The sequence below is a fragment of the Anomaloglossus baeobatrachus genome, chromosome 7 (assembly GCF_048569485.1).
Source record: "Anomaloglossus baeobatrachus isolate aAnoBae1 chromosome 7, aAnoBae1.hap1, whole genome shotgun sequence".
Taxonomy (NCBI): Eukaryota; Metazoa; Chordata; class Amphibia; order Anura; family Aromobatidae; genus Anomaloglossus; species Anomaloglossus baeobatrachus.
In genome coordinates, this window is record NC_134359.1 from 22,881,226 (window position 1) to 22,898,603 (window position 17,378).

The following is a 17,378-nucleotide window of genomic DNA, read 5'->3' on the forward strand; positions in this document are numbered from 1 at the left end:
CCGCATCATACTCGTCGCCCCAGACTGGCCGAGGAGATCGTGGTATCCGGATCTGTGGCATCTCACGGTCGGCCGACCGTGGTCGCTTCCAGACCGTCCAGACCTGCTGTCTCAAGGGCCGTTTTTCCATCAGAATTCTGCGGCCCTGAACCTGACTGTGTGGCCATTGAGTCCTGGATCCTATCGTCAACAGGATTATCCCAGGGAGTGGTAGCCACAATGAGACAAGCTAGGAAGTCAACTTCTGCTAAGATCTACCACAGAACGTGGAAGATTTTCTTAACCTGGTGCTCTGCTCAGGGAGTGTCTCCGTGGCCATTTGCATTGCCCACTTTTCTATCTTTCCTGCAATCAGGGTTGGAAAAGGGCTTGTCGCTCGGCTCCCTTAAAGGGCAAGTCTCGGCACTATCCGTGTTTTTTCAGAAGCGTCTAGCACGTCTTCCTAAGGTGCGCACGTTCCTGCAGGGGGTCTGTCATATTGTGCCCCCGTACAAGCGGCCGTTGGATCCATGGGATCTGAACAGGGTACTAGTGGCTCTCCAGAAGCCGCCCTTCGAGCCTATCAAAGAAGTTTCTTTTTCTCGCCTGTCACAGAAAGTGGCGTTTCTTGTTGCGATCACATCGCTTCGGCGAGTGTCTGAGCTGGCAGCTCTGTCATCCAAGGCTCCCTTCTTGGTGTTCCACCAGGACAAGGTTGTGCTGCGCCCCATTCCGGAGTTTCTCCCTAAGGTCGTATCCTCGTTTCATCTTAATCAGGATATATCATTGCCTTCCTTTTATCCTCATCCGGTTCACCGGTATGAAAGGGACTTGCGTTTGCTAGATCTGGTGAGAGCACTCAGGATCTACATTTCCCGCACGGCGCCCATGCGCCGTTCCGATGCACTTTTTGTCCTTGTCGCCGGTCCGCGCAAGGGGTTGCAGGCTTCTAAAGCCACCTTGGCTCGATGGATCAAAGAACCAATTATAGAGGCCTACCGTTCTGCTGGGCTTCCGGTTCCTTCAGGGCTAAAAGCCCACTCAACCAGAGCCGTAGGTGCGTCCTGGGCATTACGGCACCAGGCTTCGGCTCAACAGGTGTGTCAGGCGGCTACCTGGTCGAGTCTGCACACGTTCACCAAGCATTATCAGGTGCATACCTATGCTTCGGCGGATGCCAGCTTAGGTAGAAGAGTCCTGCAGGCGGCAGTGACATCCCCGTAGGGGGGGGCTGTTTTGCAGCTCTAACATGAGGTATTTCTTTACCCACCCAGGGACAGCTTTTGGACGTCCCAATCGTCTGGGTCTCCCAATAGAGCGCTGAAGAAGAAGGGAATTTTGTTACTTACCGTAAATTCCTTTTCTTCTAGCTCTTATTGGGAGACCCAGCACCCGCCCTGTTGTCCTTCGGGATTGTTTTTGCTGTTTGCGGGTACACATGTTGTTCATGTTGAACGGTTTTTCAGTTCTCCGATGTTACTCGGAGTTAATTTGTTTAAACCAGTTGTTGGCTTCCTCCTTCTTGCTTTGGCACTAAAACTGGAGTACCCGTGATACCACGGGGGGGTATAGCCAGAGAGGGAGGGGCCTTGCACTTTTAGTGTAGTGCTTTGTGTGGCCTCCAGAGGGCAGTAGCTATACCCCAATCGTCTGGGTCTCCCAATAAGAGCTAGAAGAAAAGGAATTTACGGTAAGTAACAAAATTCCCTTCTTTTCCTTCCACATTGCTTTGGTTCCTGTGAAGCACCTAAAGGGTTAATAAACTTATTGGATGTGGTTTTGAGCAGTGTGAGGGGTGTAGTTTTTAGAATGGTGTCACTTTTGGGTATTTTCTGTCACCTAGGCCTCTCAAAGTCACCTCAAATGTAATGTGGTCCCTAAAAAAAATTATTTTGTAAATTTTGTTGGAAAAATGAGAATTTGCTGATGACCTTTGACCCCTTCTAACTTCCTAACGGAAAAAAAAATTATTTCGAAAATTGCGCTGATGTAAAGTAGACAAGTGGGAAATGTTATTTAGTAACTATTTTGTGTGACATATCTCTCAGATTTATGGCCATAAATTTTCAAAGTTTGAAAATTGCGAAATTTTCAAAATTTTCGCCAAATTTCCTAAATTTTCACAAATAAACGCAAAAAATATCGGCCTAAATTTACAACTGACATGAAGTACAATATGTCACGAAAAAACAATCTCAGAATCGCCAGGATCCGTTGAAGCGTTCCAGAGTTATAACCTGTCAAAGTGACACTGGTCAGAATTGCAAAAAAATGGCCCGGTCATTAGGGTGTTTTAGTGGCCGGGGGTGAAGGGGTTAAAGAAGCTACTGGCGGGAAGAGTACTTCCATGCCACAAACCAAGACCAGGAAACCCGCCCAGGGTAGGAATCAATCGACGTTTCGTTCCTTTCGTTCCTCCAACTGGTCATCCTCTAAGCCTTCTGCCTTGTCCGCTAACTCAGCCAAGGATCAGAAATCCAACTGGCGCCCAAAAGCGCGTCCGCAGAAGACCGCAGGAGGTTCTGCCACTAAGGCAGCTTCCTCATGACTCTCGGCCCGCTCCAGCCACGTCCTTGGTCGGTGGCAGGCTCTCCCACTTTGCCGACGCTTGGTTAAAGCAAGTCTCCGATCAGTGGGTGAGAGACATCATATCTCACGGCTACAGGATAGAATTCTCTTCCAGCCCTCCAAACAGATTTTTTTCTCTCTACTCCCCCCTGCTCCACGGCCGCCGCCTTCTCGCAGGCCGTGGCGTCCTTTCAGGCAAACTGAGTGATTGTCCCAGTTCCCGCTCAGGAACGGTTCAGAGGTTTTTACTCAAATCTCTTCCTAGTTCCAAAAAAGGACGGTACCTTCCGGCCCATCCTGGATCTCAAGCTTCTCAACAAGCATGTTCGGGTGCGGCATTTTCGCATGGAGTCCCTGCGATCAGTCATTGCCTCTATGACCCAAGGGGATTTCCTGGCGTCCATCGACATCAGAGATGCCCATCTACATGTGCCAATCGCAGTGTCACATCAGCGTTGGTTACGTTTTGCGATAGGAGAGGATCATTTCCAATTCGTGGCTCTCCCCTTCGGGTTAGCCACGGCCCCTCGGGTATTCACCAAGGTCATGGCAGCAGTGATTGCGGTTCTGCACCTCCAGGGGTTGGCAGTGCTCCCTTACCTGGACGACCTTCTGGTCAAGGGTCCATCCAGCGCAGACTGTCAGCGGAGTGTTTCGCTCACTCTCGCCACCCTAGCCCAATTCGGGTGGATTGTCAATCTTCACAAATCCACTCTGACTCCGACTCAGAGTCTCACGTACCTAGGGATGCAGTTCGAGACTTTGCCGGCACTTGTGAAGTTGCCCTTAATCAAACAGCAGTCTCTCCGGCTAGCGGTGCGTGCTCTCCTGAGGCCCCGCCGTTATTCCCTCAGGCGCCTGATGCAGGTGCTGGGTCAAATGGTGGCTTCCATGGAGGCGGTTCCCTTTGCCCAGTTCCATCTGCGTCCTCTGCAGCTGGAAATCCTCCGCTGTTGGGACAAGCGGCCTTCCTCCTTACAGAGGTTAGTGGCTCTGTCGCCACGGACCAGGAGCTCTCTTCAGTGGTGGCTTCGACCCCTCTCCCTGTCCCAAGGGCGCTTCTTCCTGGCTCCGTCCTGGGTGATTCTCACCACGGATGCCAGCCTATCCGGCTGGGGAGCGGTACATCTCCACCACAGAGCTCAGGGCACTTGGACTCCGTCCGAGTCAGCCCTTTCAATCAATGTGCTGGAAACCAGAGCTGTGCTCCTAGCTCTCCTAGCTTTTCACCACCTGTTGGCGGGCAGGCACATTCGAGTCCAGTCAGACAACGCGACAGCGGTTGCCTACATCAATCACTAAGGCGGGACACGCAGCCGCCTGGCAATGTTGGAGGTACAACGCATCCTTCAATGGGCGGAGGACTCAAAGTCCACCATATCCGCAGTCCACATCCCTGGCGTAGAAAACTGGGAGGCAGATTATCTCAGCCGTCAATCCGTGGACGGTGGCGAGTGGTCCCTGCACCCGGCAGTGTTTCAGTCAATCTGCCGCAAATGGGGCACTTCGGACGTGGACCTAATGGCATCCCGTCACAACAACAAGGTTCCGGTTTACGTGGCTCACTCCCACGATCCTCAGGCCTTCCCCGCGGACGCTCTGGTTTAAGACTGGTCCCAGTTTCGTCTGTCCTACGTGTTTCCCCCTCTAGCTCTCTTGCCCAGAGTCCTGCGCAAGATCAGAATGGAGGGCCGTCGAGTCATCCTCATTGCACCGGACTGGCCCAGGCGAGCTTGGTATCCGGACCTGCTCCAACTGTCCGTGGAGATGCCGTGGCATCTTCCGGACCGTCCAGACCTGCTCTCGCAAGGTCCGTTTTTCCGCCCGAATTCTGCGGCACTTAAATTGACGGCGTGGCTCTTGAGTCCTGGATTTTGACGGCTTCTGGTATCCCTCCTGAAGTCATCTCCACTATGACCCGGGCCCGTAAGTCTTCCTCCGTCAAGATCTATCACAGGACTTGGAAAATTTTCCTGTCCTGGTGTCGCTCTTCCGGCCATTCTCCTTGGCCATTCTCGTTGCCGACCCTTCTGTCTTTTTTACAGTCCGGTCTGCAGCTAGGACTGTCCCTTAACTCTCTCAAGGGACAAGTCTCGGCTCTGTCAGTGCTGTTCCAGCGGTGTATCGCCCGGCTGGCTCAAATCCGCACCTTCATGCAAGGTGCGTCTCACATCATTCCGCTTTATCGGTGGCCCTTGGATCCCTGGGACCTTAACTTGGTCCTCACGGTATTGCAGAAACCCCCTTTGAGCCTCTTAGGGAGGTTTCTTTGTATCGTCTTTCTCAAAAGGTGGCCTTTCTACTTGCCATAACTTCTCTCAGGAGAGACTCTGATTTGGCTGCGCTCTCCTCGGAGTCACCTTTTTTGGTTTTTCACCAAGACAAGGTGGTTCTCCGTCCGACTCCGGACTTTCTCCCTAAGGTGGTCTCTCCCTTCCACCTTAACCAGGATATTTCCTTGCCTTCCTTCTGTCCGGCCCCTGTTCATCGCTTTGAGAAAGCGCTGCATACTCTAGATCTGGTGCGTGCTCTCCGGATTTATGTGGCTCGCACCGCTGCGCTTAGGCGGTGCACCTCTCTTTTTGTGCTAACCACAGGGCGGCGCAAGGGTCTCTCTGCTTCTAAGCCGACCTTGGCCCGTTGGATTAGATAGACCATTTTGGACGCCTACCAGAGTACTCAGGTGCCTCCCCCGCCGGGGATTAAAGCACACTCGACCAGAGCTGTCGGTGCCTCTTGGGCTTTTAGGCACCAGGCTACGGCTCAACAAGTCTGTCAGGCTGCCACTTGGGCTAGTCTGCACACCTTTTCGAAGCACTACCAAGTGCATGCTCATGCTTCGGCAGATGCGAGCTTGGGCAGACGCATCCTTCAAACGGCTGTCGCCCACTTGTGAAGTTAGGCTCCGCCTACTTCTTAGTTTTTTTCTGTTTATTCCCACCCAGGGACAGCTTTGGAACGTCCCATGGTCTGGGTCTCCCAAAGGAACGATAAAGAAAGAGAATTTTGTTACTTACCGTAAATTCTTTTTCTTATAGTTCCGTATTGGGAGACCCAGCACCCTCCCTGTTGCCTGTTGGCAATTTTCTTGTTCCGTGTGTTATCACCGGCTGTTGTCGTGGACAGAGTCTCCGGTTGTTCCGGTTCTTACTCGGTTCTACTTGTGGGTGGCTATTCTCCTTCAGCTTTTGCACTAAACTGGCTAGGACTGGCTACCAGGGGGTGTATATGTTCAGAGGGAGGAGCTACACTTTTAAGTGTAGTACTTTGTGTGTCCTCCGGAGGCAGAAGCTTAAACACCCATGGTCTGGGTCTCCCAATACGGAACTATAAGAAAAAGAATTTACGGTAAGTAACAAAATTCTCTTTTTTTTTTATATAAGTCTAGGGACAAACTGTGGTGATATAAATCATTTAATTGAAGATGTATAGTCATACAGGGATATAAAGGTAATTATAGCACATATATTTGTAAATAAAATGTAGTATTTTAATTAGTGTGTTATAAAACAGTACACAACCAGTGCTCAACTTGTATGACTATATATTGCAGGTTAAAGTGTGCAAGGCTTAGTATAAATACTTTAAAGAGATAATATATTTAGCAAAGTGCATAAAGAAAGCCATTGCATAAATCACCCTGCAAATATATAATAACAGTTGTCCAATGAAAGGGTTAAAGCAACTTACACAGAGTAGTCCTGCCACGTCTGGTCACCTCAACATATGTTTCAACAATATCTTCATCAGGAGGTGTTTATTTGATTGATTTGGTTGGTTGAATTTTTCTAATAAAGTATCCAACATTTTTAGCCGAATACTGCTTGGGAAATTATTTGATATAGATATAGATATTATATAGATATATACACAGATTTATGTATCCTAAAACAAATGTTCCCTACGTGTGTGAAGCTGGTTATACTTTTTATTTTTTTTGGAAGTGGGAATAAGCTTTAATCACAAAGGCTTTAGAGCTGAAATCTCAAGGTTCCTGTACTTTCATCCCATTTATTACCTATTTATACATCAAGCAGCTAAAGTTGTGTGAACCTTGTATCCCTGTACCTGTATGTAATTGTGACCTTTGCTCCTACAGATGACCCAGGATATTGCTTGTTTTAATGGAGCATATTGTTTGCTATTCTTTTGGTTAATGATTTATTTATTTTTTTATCCGCCCACTAGATGCACTCGGGCAAGAATGACGAGCTACCGGCAGGCACAGACTTACCCAGTGATTCTCCTGTCACCTCTACTACTGAATCATGTCCGGTATCTGAGAGCCCATCAGTGGAATCTCCCCCTGTACACACCTCTTCTGCATCTCTTGAGACCACCCCAGGTCCGTACATTGCTCTGACATTACCGTCTAAGTATATTCTGTGTATTCCTTGTAAGTAAATATATATTGCGTCTCCCCCAGCACAAAGTGACGATTCACCAACAGATGAATCCAAGGAGGTCGTAGAAGATGCTAGTGAATCATCCAGTGACATGGCTGAAAAGATGGAGAGGTGGGCCTTATTATATAAGGACATTGGTCAAGTACTATAGAAGTGACTTAGCTTAGTTAACCCTTTAAACCTGCAGTCAGATTTTAGTTTCTCATACACCTTGCCTTTCTCTCATACCTGGTAATGGACATGCTTTTTGTAAAATGAGAGATAGATATAGATAGATATAGATAGATATAGATAGATATAGATAGATATAGATAGATATAGATAGATATAGATAGATATAGATAGATATAGATAGATATAGATAGATATAGATAGATATAGATAGATATAGATAGATATAGATAGATATAGATAGATATAGATAGATATAGATAGATATAGATAGATATAGATAGATATAGATAGATATAGATAGATATAGATAGATAGATATAGATAGAGATAGATAGATAGATATAGATAGATAGATATAGATAGATAGATATAGATAGATAGATATAGATAGATAGATATAGATAGATAGATATAGATAGATAGATATAGATAGATAGATATAGATAGATAGATATAGATAGATAGAGATAGATAGATAGAGATAGATAGATAGAGATAGATAGATATAGATAGATAGATATAGATATAGATAGATAGATATAGATAGATAGATATAGATAGATAGATATAGATAGATAGATATAGATATAGATATAGATAGATATAGATAGAGATAGATAGATATATACACACGCACACGCACACACACATTAATATATAAGACGCACCCCAAACTTAGACATAAAAAAAGGTAAGAAAAATGGGGTCAGTCTTATTATCCGGTGTTCTCTTACCGGAGGGGGGCAGCAGTGGTGGTGAAGCGGGGTCACAGGAGGCAGAGGTTATTCTGGCAGGCACGGCGGGTCAGTGGCAGGTGGCGTCCGGGGTGGTGGTGGTGGCGGCGGCGGCAGCAGCAGCGTCGTCGGGTGAGTCATGCAGCAGGCCGGTGCAGTGAGTGTCCCAGTGTCCGCGGTCCCAGTTCAAATAATGGCGCCTGCGCAGATGGAGCTCTCATTCAAGGGCTTCGCCTGCGCACGCTGCCATCATTTGAAACTGGGACCGCGGACAAACTGGGTAACTTGATGCACAGCCGCCCGCCCCGCACGCACAGAGTGGCAGCCAGCAGGCTGCCCGCCCACCCTGCGGCCGGGTACCTGTGCTTGCGTGCGGGTGGCAGCCATCTGCTGCCCGCACACGGCACCCGGCCGCCGCCCGCACGCAAGCACAGGTATTCGGCCGCTTGCACACAGGCACCCGGCCGCCCGATCACCGCACAGACAGGACCCCCAAGTACCGCTATATTCGCCTTATAAGACGCACCCCCCATTTTTCTCTCAAATTTTGGGAGGAAAAGTGCGTCTTATAAAGCGAAAAATACGGTGTATATATATCTTACTGAAATTTTTAATGTACTAGAAATAAGAGTTGTTTTTTTTTTTTTTTCTTTTGTGGATGGTGGGGGTCGGGCACAGGTAAATAACAGTAATTCCACCATAGTGGTTTTTTTTGTTGTTTTTTTTTTTTTCTTATGTCTTTTGCAGTGGAGAAATTACAGGCTAACCTAACCATCCGTGAGGTCAGAGAAATTGTGGGAATACCAAATTTATATCTGGGGCTCTTCATTGGGACCCTTTGTGTAACCACTTAAGACACCTCAGTCATTATTGACAGCAGCTTCTAAGGGGTTAGACTGCCTGGATGAGACTTAGCTCTGACCCTGGATGGTCGGTGTTGCCTGTGTAACAAATGAAACCCAACGTTACTCGCTGTATATTGTGTGGGTTTAGACATTGAGCCCACTCTGTACTCTCCAGGTCTATGTGCAGCAGCATAAATCGATGACAGTTCCCTTTAATGGGACATCATATCAACCCCATGTTTAATGTCTGCGTTTATTTATTTTTGGGATTAACTTGGATGGATTTGAATCAATTAAACTAATACAGTATCTTTATTGTAGGGTTATGTCCAAGCTGGAAAAGAAAATGGAAGAGAAAAAGAAGGACGAGCAAGAGGTAAGTAGCTAGTCTATTGTTTCGTGGTTTTGCCCCAACATCCAGAATTCAACTGAACCTTGATCCTCGCCGGGTAGTCTTTAGTCCTTTTCGTCTAAGGGTACCGTCTCGCTAAACGACGTACCAGCAATTCTGACCACGATGCGACCTGGTCAGGATCGCTGGTGCGTCGCTACATGGTAGCTGGTGAGCTGTCAATCAGGCAGATCTCACCAGTGACCAGCTACCAGCGACTCTGCGCTTGGTAACCAGAGTAAATATTGGATTACTAAGCAAAGCGCTTTGCTTAGTAACCCGATGTGTACCCTTACGTGTGCAGGGAGCCAGCGCTAAGCCGTATATGCTAGTAACCAAGGTCAATATCGGCTAACCAAGCAAAGTGCTTTGCTTAGTTACCCGATATTTAGCCTGGCTACGTGTGCAGGGAGCCAGCGCTAAGCGGTGTACGCTGGTAACCAAGGTAAATATCGGGTAACCAAGCAAAGCGCTTTGCTTAGTTACCCGATATTTACCCTGGTTACCAGCGTACGCTGCCTACACAGAGACGGTGCTCGTTGGTCTCCCGCCGTCAAACACGCCGATGTGTGCTGCACAGCAGGAGACCAACGAGCAAAAAATGAACCAGAACAGTGTGTAACGATCAGCAATTTCACAGCAGGAGCCAGGTCGCTGCTCAGTGTCACACACAGCGAGATCGCTGATGAGGTCACTGGTGCGTCACAAAACCTGTGACTCAGCAGCGATCTCGCTGTGTGAGAAGTAGCCCTAAGCACAAAAGGTTTAATCTGTTTTCGTATAGCTCAGATATTATTTACTTTTATGATGTGTTTACAGGTATTTAGTCATTTTTGTAAAATTTACTCCATTACAAAGTAAACACTTCCTCATCCAGGAGCACTGTGACATTAAGAAGTCCTCATTGTTGATTGCAAGGATTTGTGTGAAACAATGAAATAATCTTTTTCTCTTTGTCCTTTGTAGAAAGAAATCAAGAGAGAAATTGAGAGGAGAAAAGTGGGAAAAGACATGTTAGAGTATAAAAGAAAGCAGGAGGATGACCAGGCCAGACGGGCACTGGAGGAGAGGAATAGGGAGAAGGCCGAGGATAAAGCTGCCAGAGAGAGAATCAAACAGCAGATTGCACAGGTTAGCCGGGTATATTCCAGAGCTGTGCTCACTATTCTGCTGGTGAAGTCACTGTGTACATACATTATATTACTGATCCTGTACTGATCCGGAGTTACATCCTGTATTATACTCCAGAGCTGCACTCACTATTCTGCTGCTGCAGTCACTGTGTACATACATTACATTACTGATCCTGTACTGATCCGGAGTTACATCCTGTATTATACTCCAGAGCTGCACTCACTATTCTGCTGCTGCAGTCACTGTGTACATACATTACATTACTGATCCTGTACTGATCCGGAGTTACATCCTGTATTATACTCCAGAGCTGCACTCACTATTCTGCTGCTGCAGTCACTGTGTACATACATTACATTACTGATCCTGTACTGATCCGGAGTTACATCCTGTATTATACTCCAGAGCTGCACTCACTATTCTGCTGGTGTAGTCACTGTGTACATACATTGCATTACTGATCCTCTACTGGTCTGGAGTTACCTCCTGTATTATACTCCAGAGCTGCACTCACTATTCTGCTGCTGCAGTCACTGTACATACATTACATTACTTATCTTGTACTGATCCTGAGTTACATCTTGTATTATACTTCAGAGCTGCACTCACTATTCTGCTAGTCCAGTCGCTATGTACATGCATTAATACAGGATAAGTAATACATACTCCAGAGCTGCACTCACTATTCTGCTGGTGCAGTCACTGTGTACATACATTACATTACATTACTAGTCATCTCATTATTCTGGCATTTGGCAAATCTAAATCATTTTGGTTCCTAATTAACCTAAAACTGGAAAGATTTATTCTGATTTCATGTCAGATAGTGAGAAAAACCTGCAGATGTGTCTTTATAGAGAGCGAAGGGAAAAACTTGCAGATGTATCTGTATAGAGAGTGGAGGGAAAAACCTGCAGATGTCTTTATAGAGAGCGAAGGGAAAAACTTGCAGATGTATCTGTATAGAGAGTGGAGGGAAAAACCTGCAGATGTGTCTTTATAGAGAACAGTGAAAACCTGCAGATGTCTCTTTATAGAAAGGGTATGGTAACTTGTAATTTCAACTGTATGTACACAGTGACTCCACCAGCAGAATAGTGAGTGCAGCTCTGGAGTATAATACAGGTGGTAACTCAGGATCAGTAGTGTAATGTATGTACACAGTGACTCCACCAGCAGAATAGTGAATGCAGCTCTGGAGTATAATACAGGTGGTAACTCAGGATCAGTAGTGTAATGTATGTACACAGTGACTCCACCAGCAGAATAGTGAGTGCAGCTCTGGAGTATAATACAGGATGGAACTTACATTACTTATCATGTACTGATCTTTAGTTACATCCTTTATTATACTCCAGAGCTGCACTCACTATTCTGCTGGTGCAGTCACTGTGTACATACATTGCATTACTTATCCTCTACTGGTCTGGAGTTACCTCCTGTATTATACTCCAGAGCTGCACTCACTATTCTGCTTGTGCAGTCGCTATGTACATGCATTAATACAGGATAAGTAATATATACTCCAGAGCTGCACTTGCTATTCTGCTGGTGTGAGACACTGTGCGCAGACATTTCTCCGCTATAAACCCACCGCTTTCCTGCAGTGAATTGTACTTCTAGAAGGAGTTGATATTAATATTTTGAAGCTTACAGACAAATGTTTTGCTTTTTAGGATCGTGCTGATCGAGCTGCCAAATTCGCTAAGACTAAAGAAGAACAAGAGGCCATAAGGGCGGCTGAACTTCAGGCCCGACAGGCGGAGATGGAAGCGAGGAGGGAAGCTGCACAGAAGGAGCGGAGGTTAGTGCTGTACCCTGGTCTCTACAGCCCGCTGTCTCCTCACACCTGGATATGACATTGTTTTTCTCTGTTCAGAACGGTAGCCAGGATACAGTTCAGACTTCCCGATGGCTCTTCCTTCACTAACCAGTTCTCCTCCGAAGCCCCCCTGGAGGAAGCTCGGCAGTTTGCTGCACAGGTCAGCCGAGGATAGATTTGCTCACATTTTCCAAGCTGCACTTATGGCTTTGTTGTAAAATGGGTTGTTGGGATGTTTACAGTGGTCTTCTTACTCAGGTTATATTTAAGGATTGTGCTCACCTGTCCCTTTCTACCCTCCCTTGCCCTTCTCTTTGCAATTGATGCCACCTCATCGTACATACACAAACCTGAAAGTCAGAAAATCAGTCTTTTTATTTATTTATATATATATAGTAGTATTTGGTTCCCAGCAACATCGAATAGTTGAATAGGTTTTTTCTTTTTTTTTTCCAAGGGCTGTACAGAACTTCCCATTGATGACCATTCTTACTCATCCCTTTTGTGGAAGGGGTGCACTAATTAAATACATTTTTTTTTTTTATTTATTTTTTTTAATTGCAGACTGTTGGAAACACATACGGCAATTTCTCATTAGCCACAATGTTTCCTCGTAGAGAATTTACCAAAGAGGATTATGGGAAATCTTTACTGTCTCTGGAACTTGCACCCAGTGCCTCGATAGTCCTCTTGCCGGTAAGTGTGCATCGCCTGTGTTTGCGGTGAGTAGGGTGTGGGTACGCGTGGCAGAAAGTCCATGCAGAATCTGCTGCTTGTGAATATACTCAGCACTTCATATACACGGCTCTGGTTTGTATTAACCCTTTTGCCTTTGCTCTTTTTTTTTTTTTATAGGCTGGAAGACCAGCTCGGGCTGTTGTGCAGTCATCAGACGGGGGGGTGTGGGGCTTTTTAGGCACCTTGCTATATCCCCTCCTTGCAGTCTGGCGGTTTCTGAGCAGTTTCTTATTCAGCAGCCCACCCCCAACACAGCACACGGACAGGCCAGGATATACACAGCAGGAAAGTGCAAACTCCTCCGCATCTAGTAGCTCAGAGCCAAAGAGGTAAGTGTATGACGAGGTCCATAATTACTGACAGGTCATGGATCCCTTGTAAAGAGGGACATGTGATGGCACATCCGCAAACATTTCTGAAAGCTTGTACCCACATCTATCTTAAGAAAACAAATGACAGGTAAAATTGTGCGTCTTTCTTTAAACGTTTATGGGAGACACATCTCGATGACATCCAAATGCCCAAATTATTTTCAGGGTACAATATAACAAATATAAGGGGCGCAGTATCGAATGCCTCTTATCTTCATACGCACACAGCGACTGGCCACAACAAGTATGACCTGGTTGCATCCAGTATATTGCACAAGGATTAGTAGCGGTTAAAGGGAACCAATCACCAGGAGCTCAGTGGTTAGCACTGCAGTCTTGTGGTGGCTCAGTGGTTAGCACTGCAGCCTTGCAGCGCTGGGGTCCTGGGTTCAAATCCCACCAAGGACATAATCTGCAAGGAGTTTGTATGTTCTCCCCGTGTTTGCGTGGGTTTCCTCCGGGTTCTCCGGTTTCCTCCCACACTCCAAAGACATAGTGATAGGGACTCTAGATTGTGAGCCCCAATGGGGCTAGTGATGCTAATGTATGTTAAGCGCTGTGGAATTAATAGCACTATATAAATGAATACAATTATTATTATTAATAATAATAATAAAAATAATATTATATAACCTAAAGCCAGTGCTGTACTGCCGCTATCGGGCTGATTCTATACATACCTTTTAGTGGTCACCTCGGATGTTTAGGTTTTGAAATCCAAGAAAGTAAAGTTTATAAACTCAGCAGCTTCTTGAGTGACAGCAGCTGAGGATCAGATAATATCTGGGGGGGTATGCATACTTATCCCCGCCCCCTGTTAGAATTAGCATAAGTATTATACACTCGATTTTCCTTTTTACTAGGAAGGACCTGTGAGGTCATACCCATGAGACCAGAAGGGGCAGGGCCTGTGACTGTTGCGTTCACCCACAGGAATTTGCTCTGATCTAAACTCTCCATTGTAGCTCTTGCAGAATGTTTAGAGTCCATTGTCCTGCTACAAGGTGAAGCTACGTCACAGTCTCAAGTATTTTGCCGCCTCCAACAGGATTTCTCCAGGATTTCCTTTTATTTAGCTCCATCCATTTTCCCATGAACTCTAACCAGCCTGCCTGCTCCTTCTTCCCTACAGTAGGAAGCTGCCGCCACCATGTGTGACTGTGGGGAGGGTGTTTTCAGGGTGATGTGCAGTATTAGTTTTCTTTTTTGGTCTCATCCGACCAGAGCACCTTCTTCACTGCTCGCAGTGTCTTCTACATGACTTCAAATGGGTCTTCTTATGCCTTGTTTTCAAAAATATCTATCTTTCTGCCGCTCTTCCATAAAGTTCAGATTTGTGGCGTATACAACTAAAGCCTGCTTTACACATTACGATTAAGCATACGATATCGTATGCGATCGTAACCGCCCCCATCATATGTGCGGCACGTTCAGTTTGTTGCCCGTGTCGCACAAACGATTATTTGCTGTCACGCGTACTTACCCTTCCATACGACCTCGATGTGGGCGGCGAACGTCCACTTCCTGGAGTGGGAGGAACGTTCGGCGTCACAGCGACGTCACGCGACAGCCGGCCAATAGAAGCGGAGGGGCGGAGCTGAGCGGGACGTAAACATCCCGCCCACCTCCTTCCTTCCGCATTGCCGGTGGGAGCTGCGGGACGCAGGTAAGATCTGTTCATCGTTCCCGGGGTGTCACACACCACGATGTGTGGTACCTCGGGAACATTGAACAACCGGACATACAATTTTTAGGAATTGAACGACGTGTATGCCATGAACGTTTTATCGTTCAATCGCACGTAGCTGTCACACGCTACAATATAACTTACGATGCCGGATGTGCGTCACTTACGTGACCCCGCCGACACATCGTAAGATATATTGTAGCGTGTAAAGCCCGCTTTAGTCGTCCTGTGGACAGATTCTGTGGCTCCTCCAGTGACCATGGGCCTCTCGGCTTCTTCTATCATTAGTGCTCCTCTTCGGATGTCAGTTTCGATGAACCATGTCTTGGTAGGTTTGGAGTTGTGCCATACGTCCTCCGTTTTTGGTTGATGGATTGAACAGCGCAGTAGTCGGGCGAGGTGCAGAATGTATCTAAAACACCTAGATCTGATGCAAGTCATGGAAGACGTTTAGCTTTGAATCTTGACAATAGGATAGATTTTTGAGATTTGCAACACACTATATCGCACATTTCGGCCAGACTTTCAATACGAAGCGAGGATTAATGGCAATCATTTAAGCATAATCTACAAAGTAAAAACTATTCCTCTCTGAACATCTAATCGCATGTCTCCTTGTCCCCTCCAGGGAAACAATGCGAAAAAGGGTACTTGAAAAACGAACAGACGAATTTAAAAAAGAAGGTAAAATCTACAGGTTAAGGACGCAAGACGACGAGGACGAAAACAACACCTGGAACGGGAACTCCACTCAGCAGATGTAGGAGCGGATTGACCCATGTTTGTTTTAGGGTTTGATTTGTTTGAGCCACATTGCTGCGGTTTGGGGGGGTTCTGTATTTTAATCACTGTCACACGGCTTAGATCAATGCATGATATTTAGGATCCGCTAATTCATCTCTGATTATACTTTTACAGACGCTGGACTTGATAGATTAAGCTTATCTAACAAGTTTGAGTTCCGGAATATTTTTTTTTTTTTTTTTTCCCTCTTTATTTTGTGCAAACTGCAACATTTCCTTAAATCATTTTCATTTAGTGCAGACTTTGGCAAAAAAAAAAAAAAAATTGCTGCTACCTAAGCGGAATTGTCAGGTCTCCATACATGTCTTTTCTAGTAAATACTATGGGGGAAATGCAAAATGCTCATTCCATTAGAAAACTGACGGTAAAAAGTCTCAGAATTTTTTATATTAACGTAGCCATGCAATAATTTGTGAGATTGTATCCGATTCATAAGAGTTGTCTAATGTTCTTTCTTTACGAGCGTATTGCTATCCTTCCGAACTTTCTCCTTCCTGTGAGACGGCGCGCTCCTAAAGATTGACAGTTCAGATCAGCGGCACGGTATCATCACCGGGCCGAACTATCCGCTCTGCATGCTACAAGCGGACAAAACTTTGCCTATTCCTGCCTCGGACACTGAAACTGTCCGGATCAAGCAATCCAGCCGGCTTCAGAGCAGCGCTCACCAGGTCTAAAGCATTGAGCAGTGCCTAGGAAAAGGCCACCTTTGGCTGCAGAAAACATTAAAATTAAAAATCCTTTGCATAAGAATGGAGGGATTTTTTTTAATAAGGGGTAAATTACAACTTTACCCATTTCCCAAGGTGAGACGATAGTGTGTACATCTCTTAATTGAGCGTCAGCTGGAGTAAGATGCACTAAATTGGTTAAGTCTGGTGTATAAAATGCCAAGTTTGCAATCCCCTCCAAATTTGAAATAGCAATTATGCTCCATTTTCTTCGGACTCTGCATTGTGCCGTCCCTCTGTTGTTCCTCCTGGCAATGAATAAATTGTCACTTGGGAGCTGCCATTTCCCTTGTCAATAAGGTGCTCGACGCTGTCTGCACTAATTTGGCAATAGATATGGATCCAAGCCCACTTTATTAGGAAATAGTTATGCCCTGCATTTCCTAGCTGAAGACAGAGGAATGGCCCAGTGCAATTAAAGGGAACCTGTCACCAGTTTTTTGCTGTATATAAGAGCCGAGGCCGCTGTGTAGAACATAAAAATCGCTTTAAAATACTCACCTAAACCGGTCGCTGCGGTGGATGTGGCTCAGATGGGCGTCTTCGTCCTCCGGTGCCGGCACCGCCTCTTTCGGCCATCTTTGTTGCCGCCTCTGTCGTCCTTCTGAAGCCGCGGTGTATGACGGGACTCGCCGGCATTCAGGTCCTAACCAGGGCAGATCAAAGTGTTGTAGTGCGCATGCGCAGGACCGGAGAGTGTGTATGACGTAGACGCGACATGCATACAGGCTTCAGAAGGAGAACAAAGATGGCTGAAAGAGACGCCGCCGGCACCGGAGGATGAAGACGCCCATCTGAGCCACATCCACCGCAGCGCGACCGTTAGGTGAGTATTATAAAGTGTGTTTTTCTTTTTCGCTCCTAATTGGGAGACCCAGACAGTGGGTGTATAGCTACTGCCTCTGGAGGCCGCACAAAGAACTACACTTAAAAGTGTAAGGCCCCTCCCCTTCTGGCTATACACCCTCCCGTAGGAGTACAGATTCCTCAGTTT

The 17,378-nt window shown here is 46.3% G+C and overlaps 1 protein-coding gene across 1 annotated transcript in view; it reads left to right on the plus strand.

The window, feature by feature from the left end:
* Window positions 1-17,161, plus strand: part of UBXN4 (UBX domain protein 4) — a 35,338-nt gene extending 18,177 nt beyond the window's left edge. The window contains exons 5-13 of the mRNA XM_075317153.1: window positions 6,736-6,892; window positions 6,974-7,064; window positions 9,028-9,082; window positions 10,064-10,228; window positions 11,908-12,035; window positions 12,111-12,213; window positions 12,618-12,749; window positions 12,909-13,120; window positions 15,478-17,161. Of these exons, the coding sequence (XP_075173268.1) occupies window positions 6,736-6,892; window positions 6,974-7,064; window positions 9,028-9,082; window positions 10,064-10,228; window positions 11,908-12,035; window positions 12,111-12,213; window positions 12,618-12,749; window positions 12,909-13,120; window positions 15,478-15,613 (1,179 nt within the window). The 3' untranslated portion in view covers window positions 15,614-17,161. The remainder of the gene's footprint in view (window positions 1-6,735; window positions 6,893-6,973; window positions 7,065-9,027; window positions 9,083-10,063; window positions 10,229-11,907; window positions 12,036-12,110; window positions 12,214-12,617; window positions 12,750-12,908; window positions 13,121-15,477) is intronic.
* The last annotated feature ends 217 nt before the right edge of the window (window positions 17,162-17,378 follow it).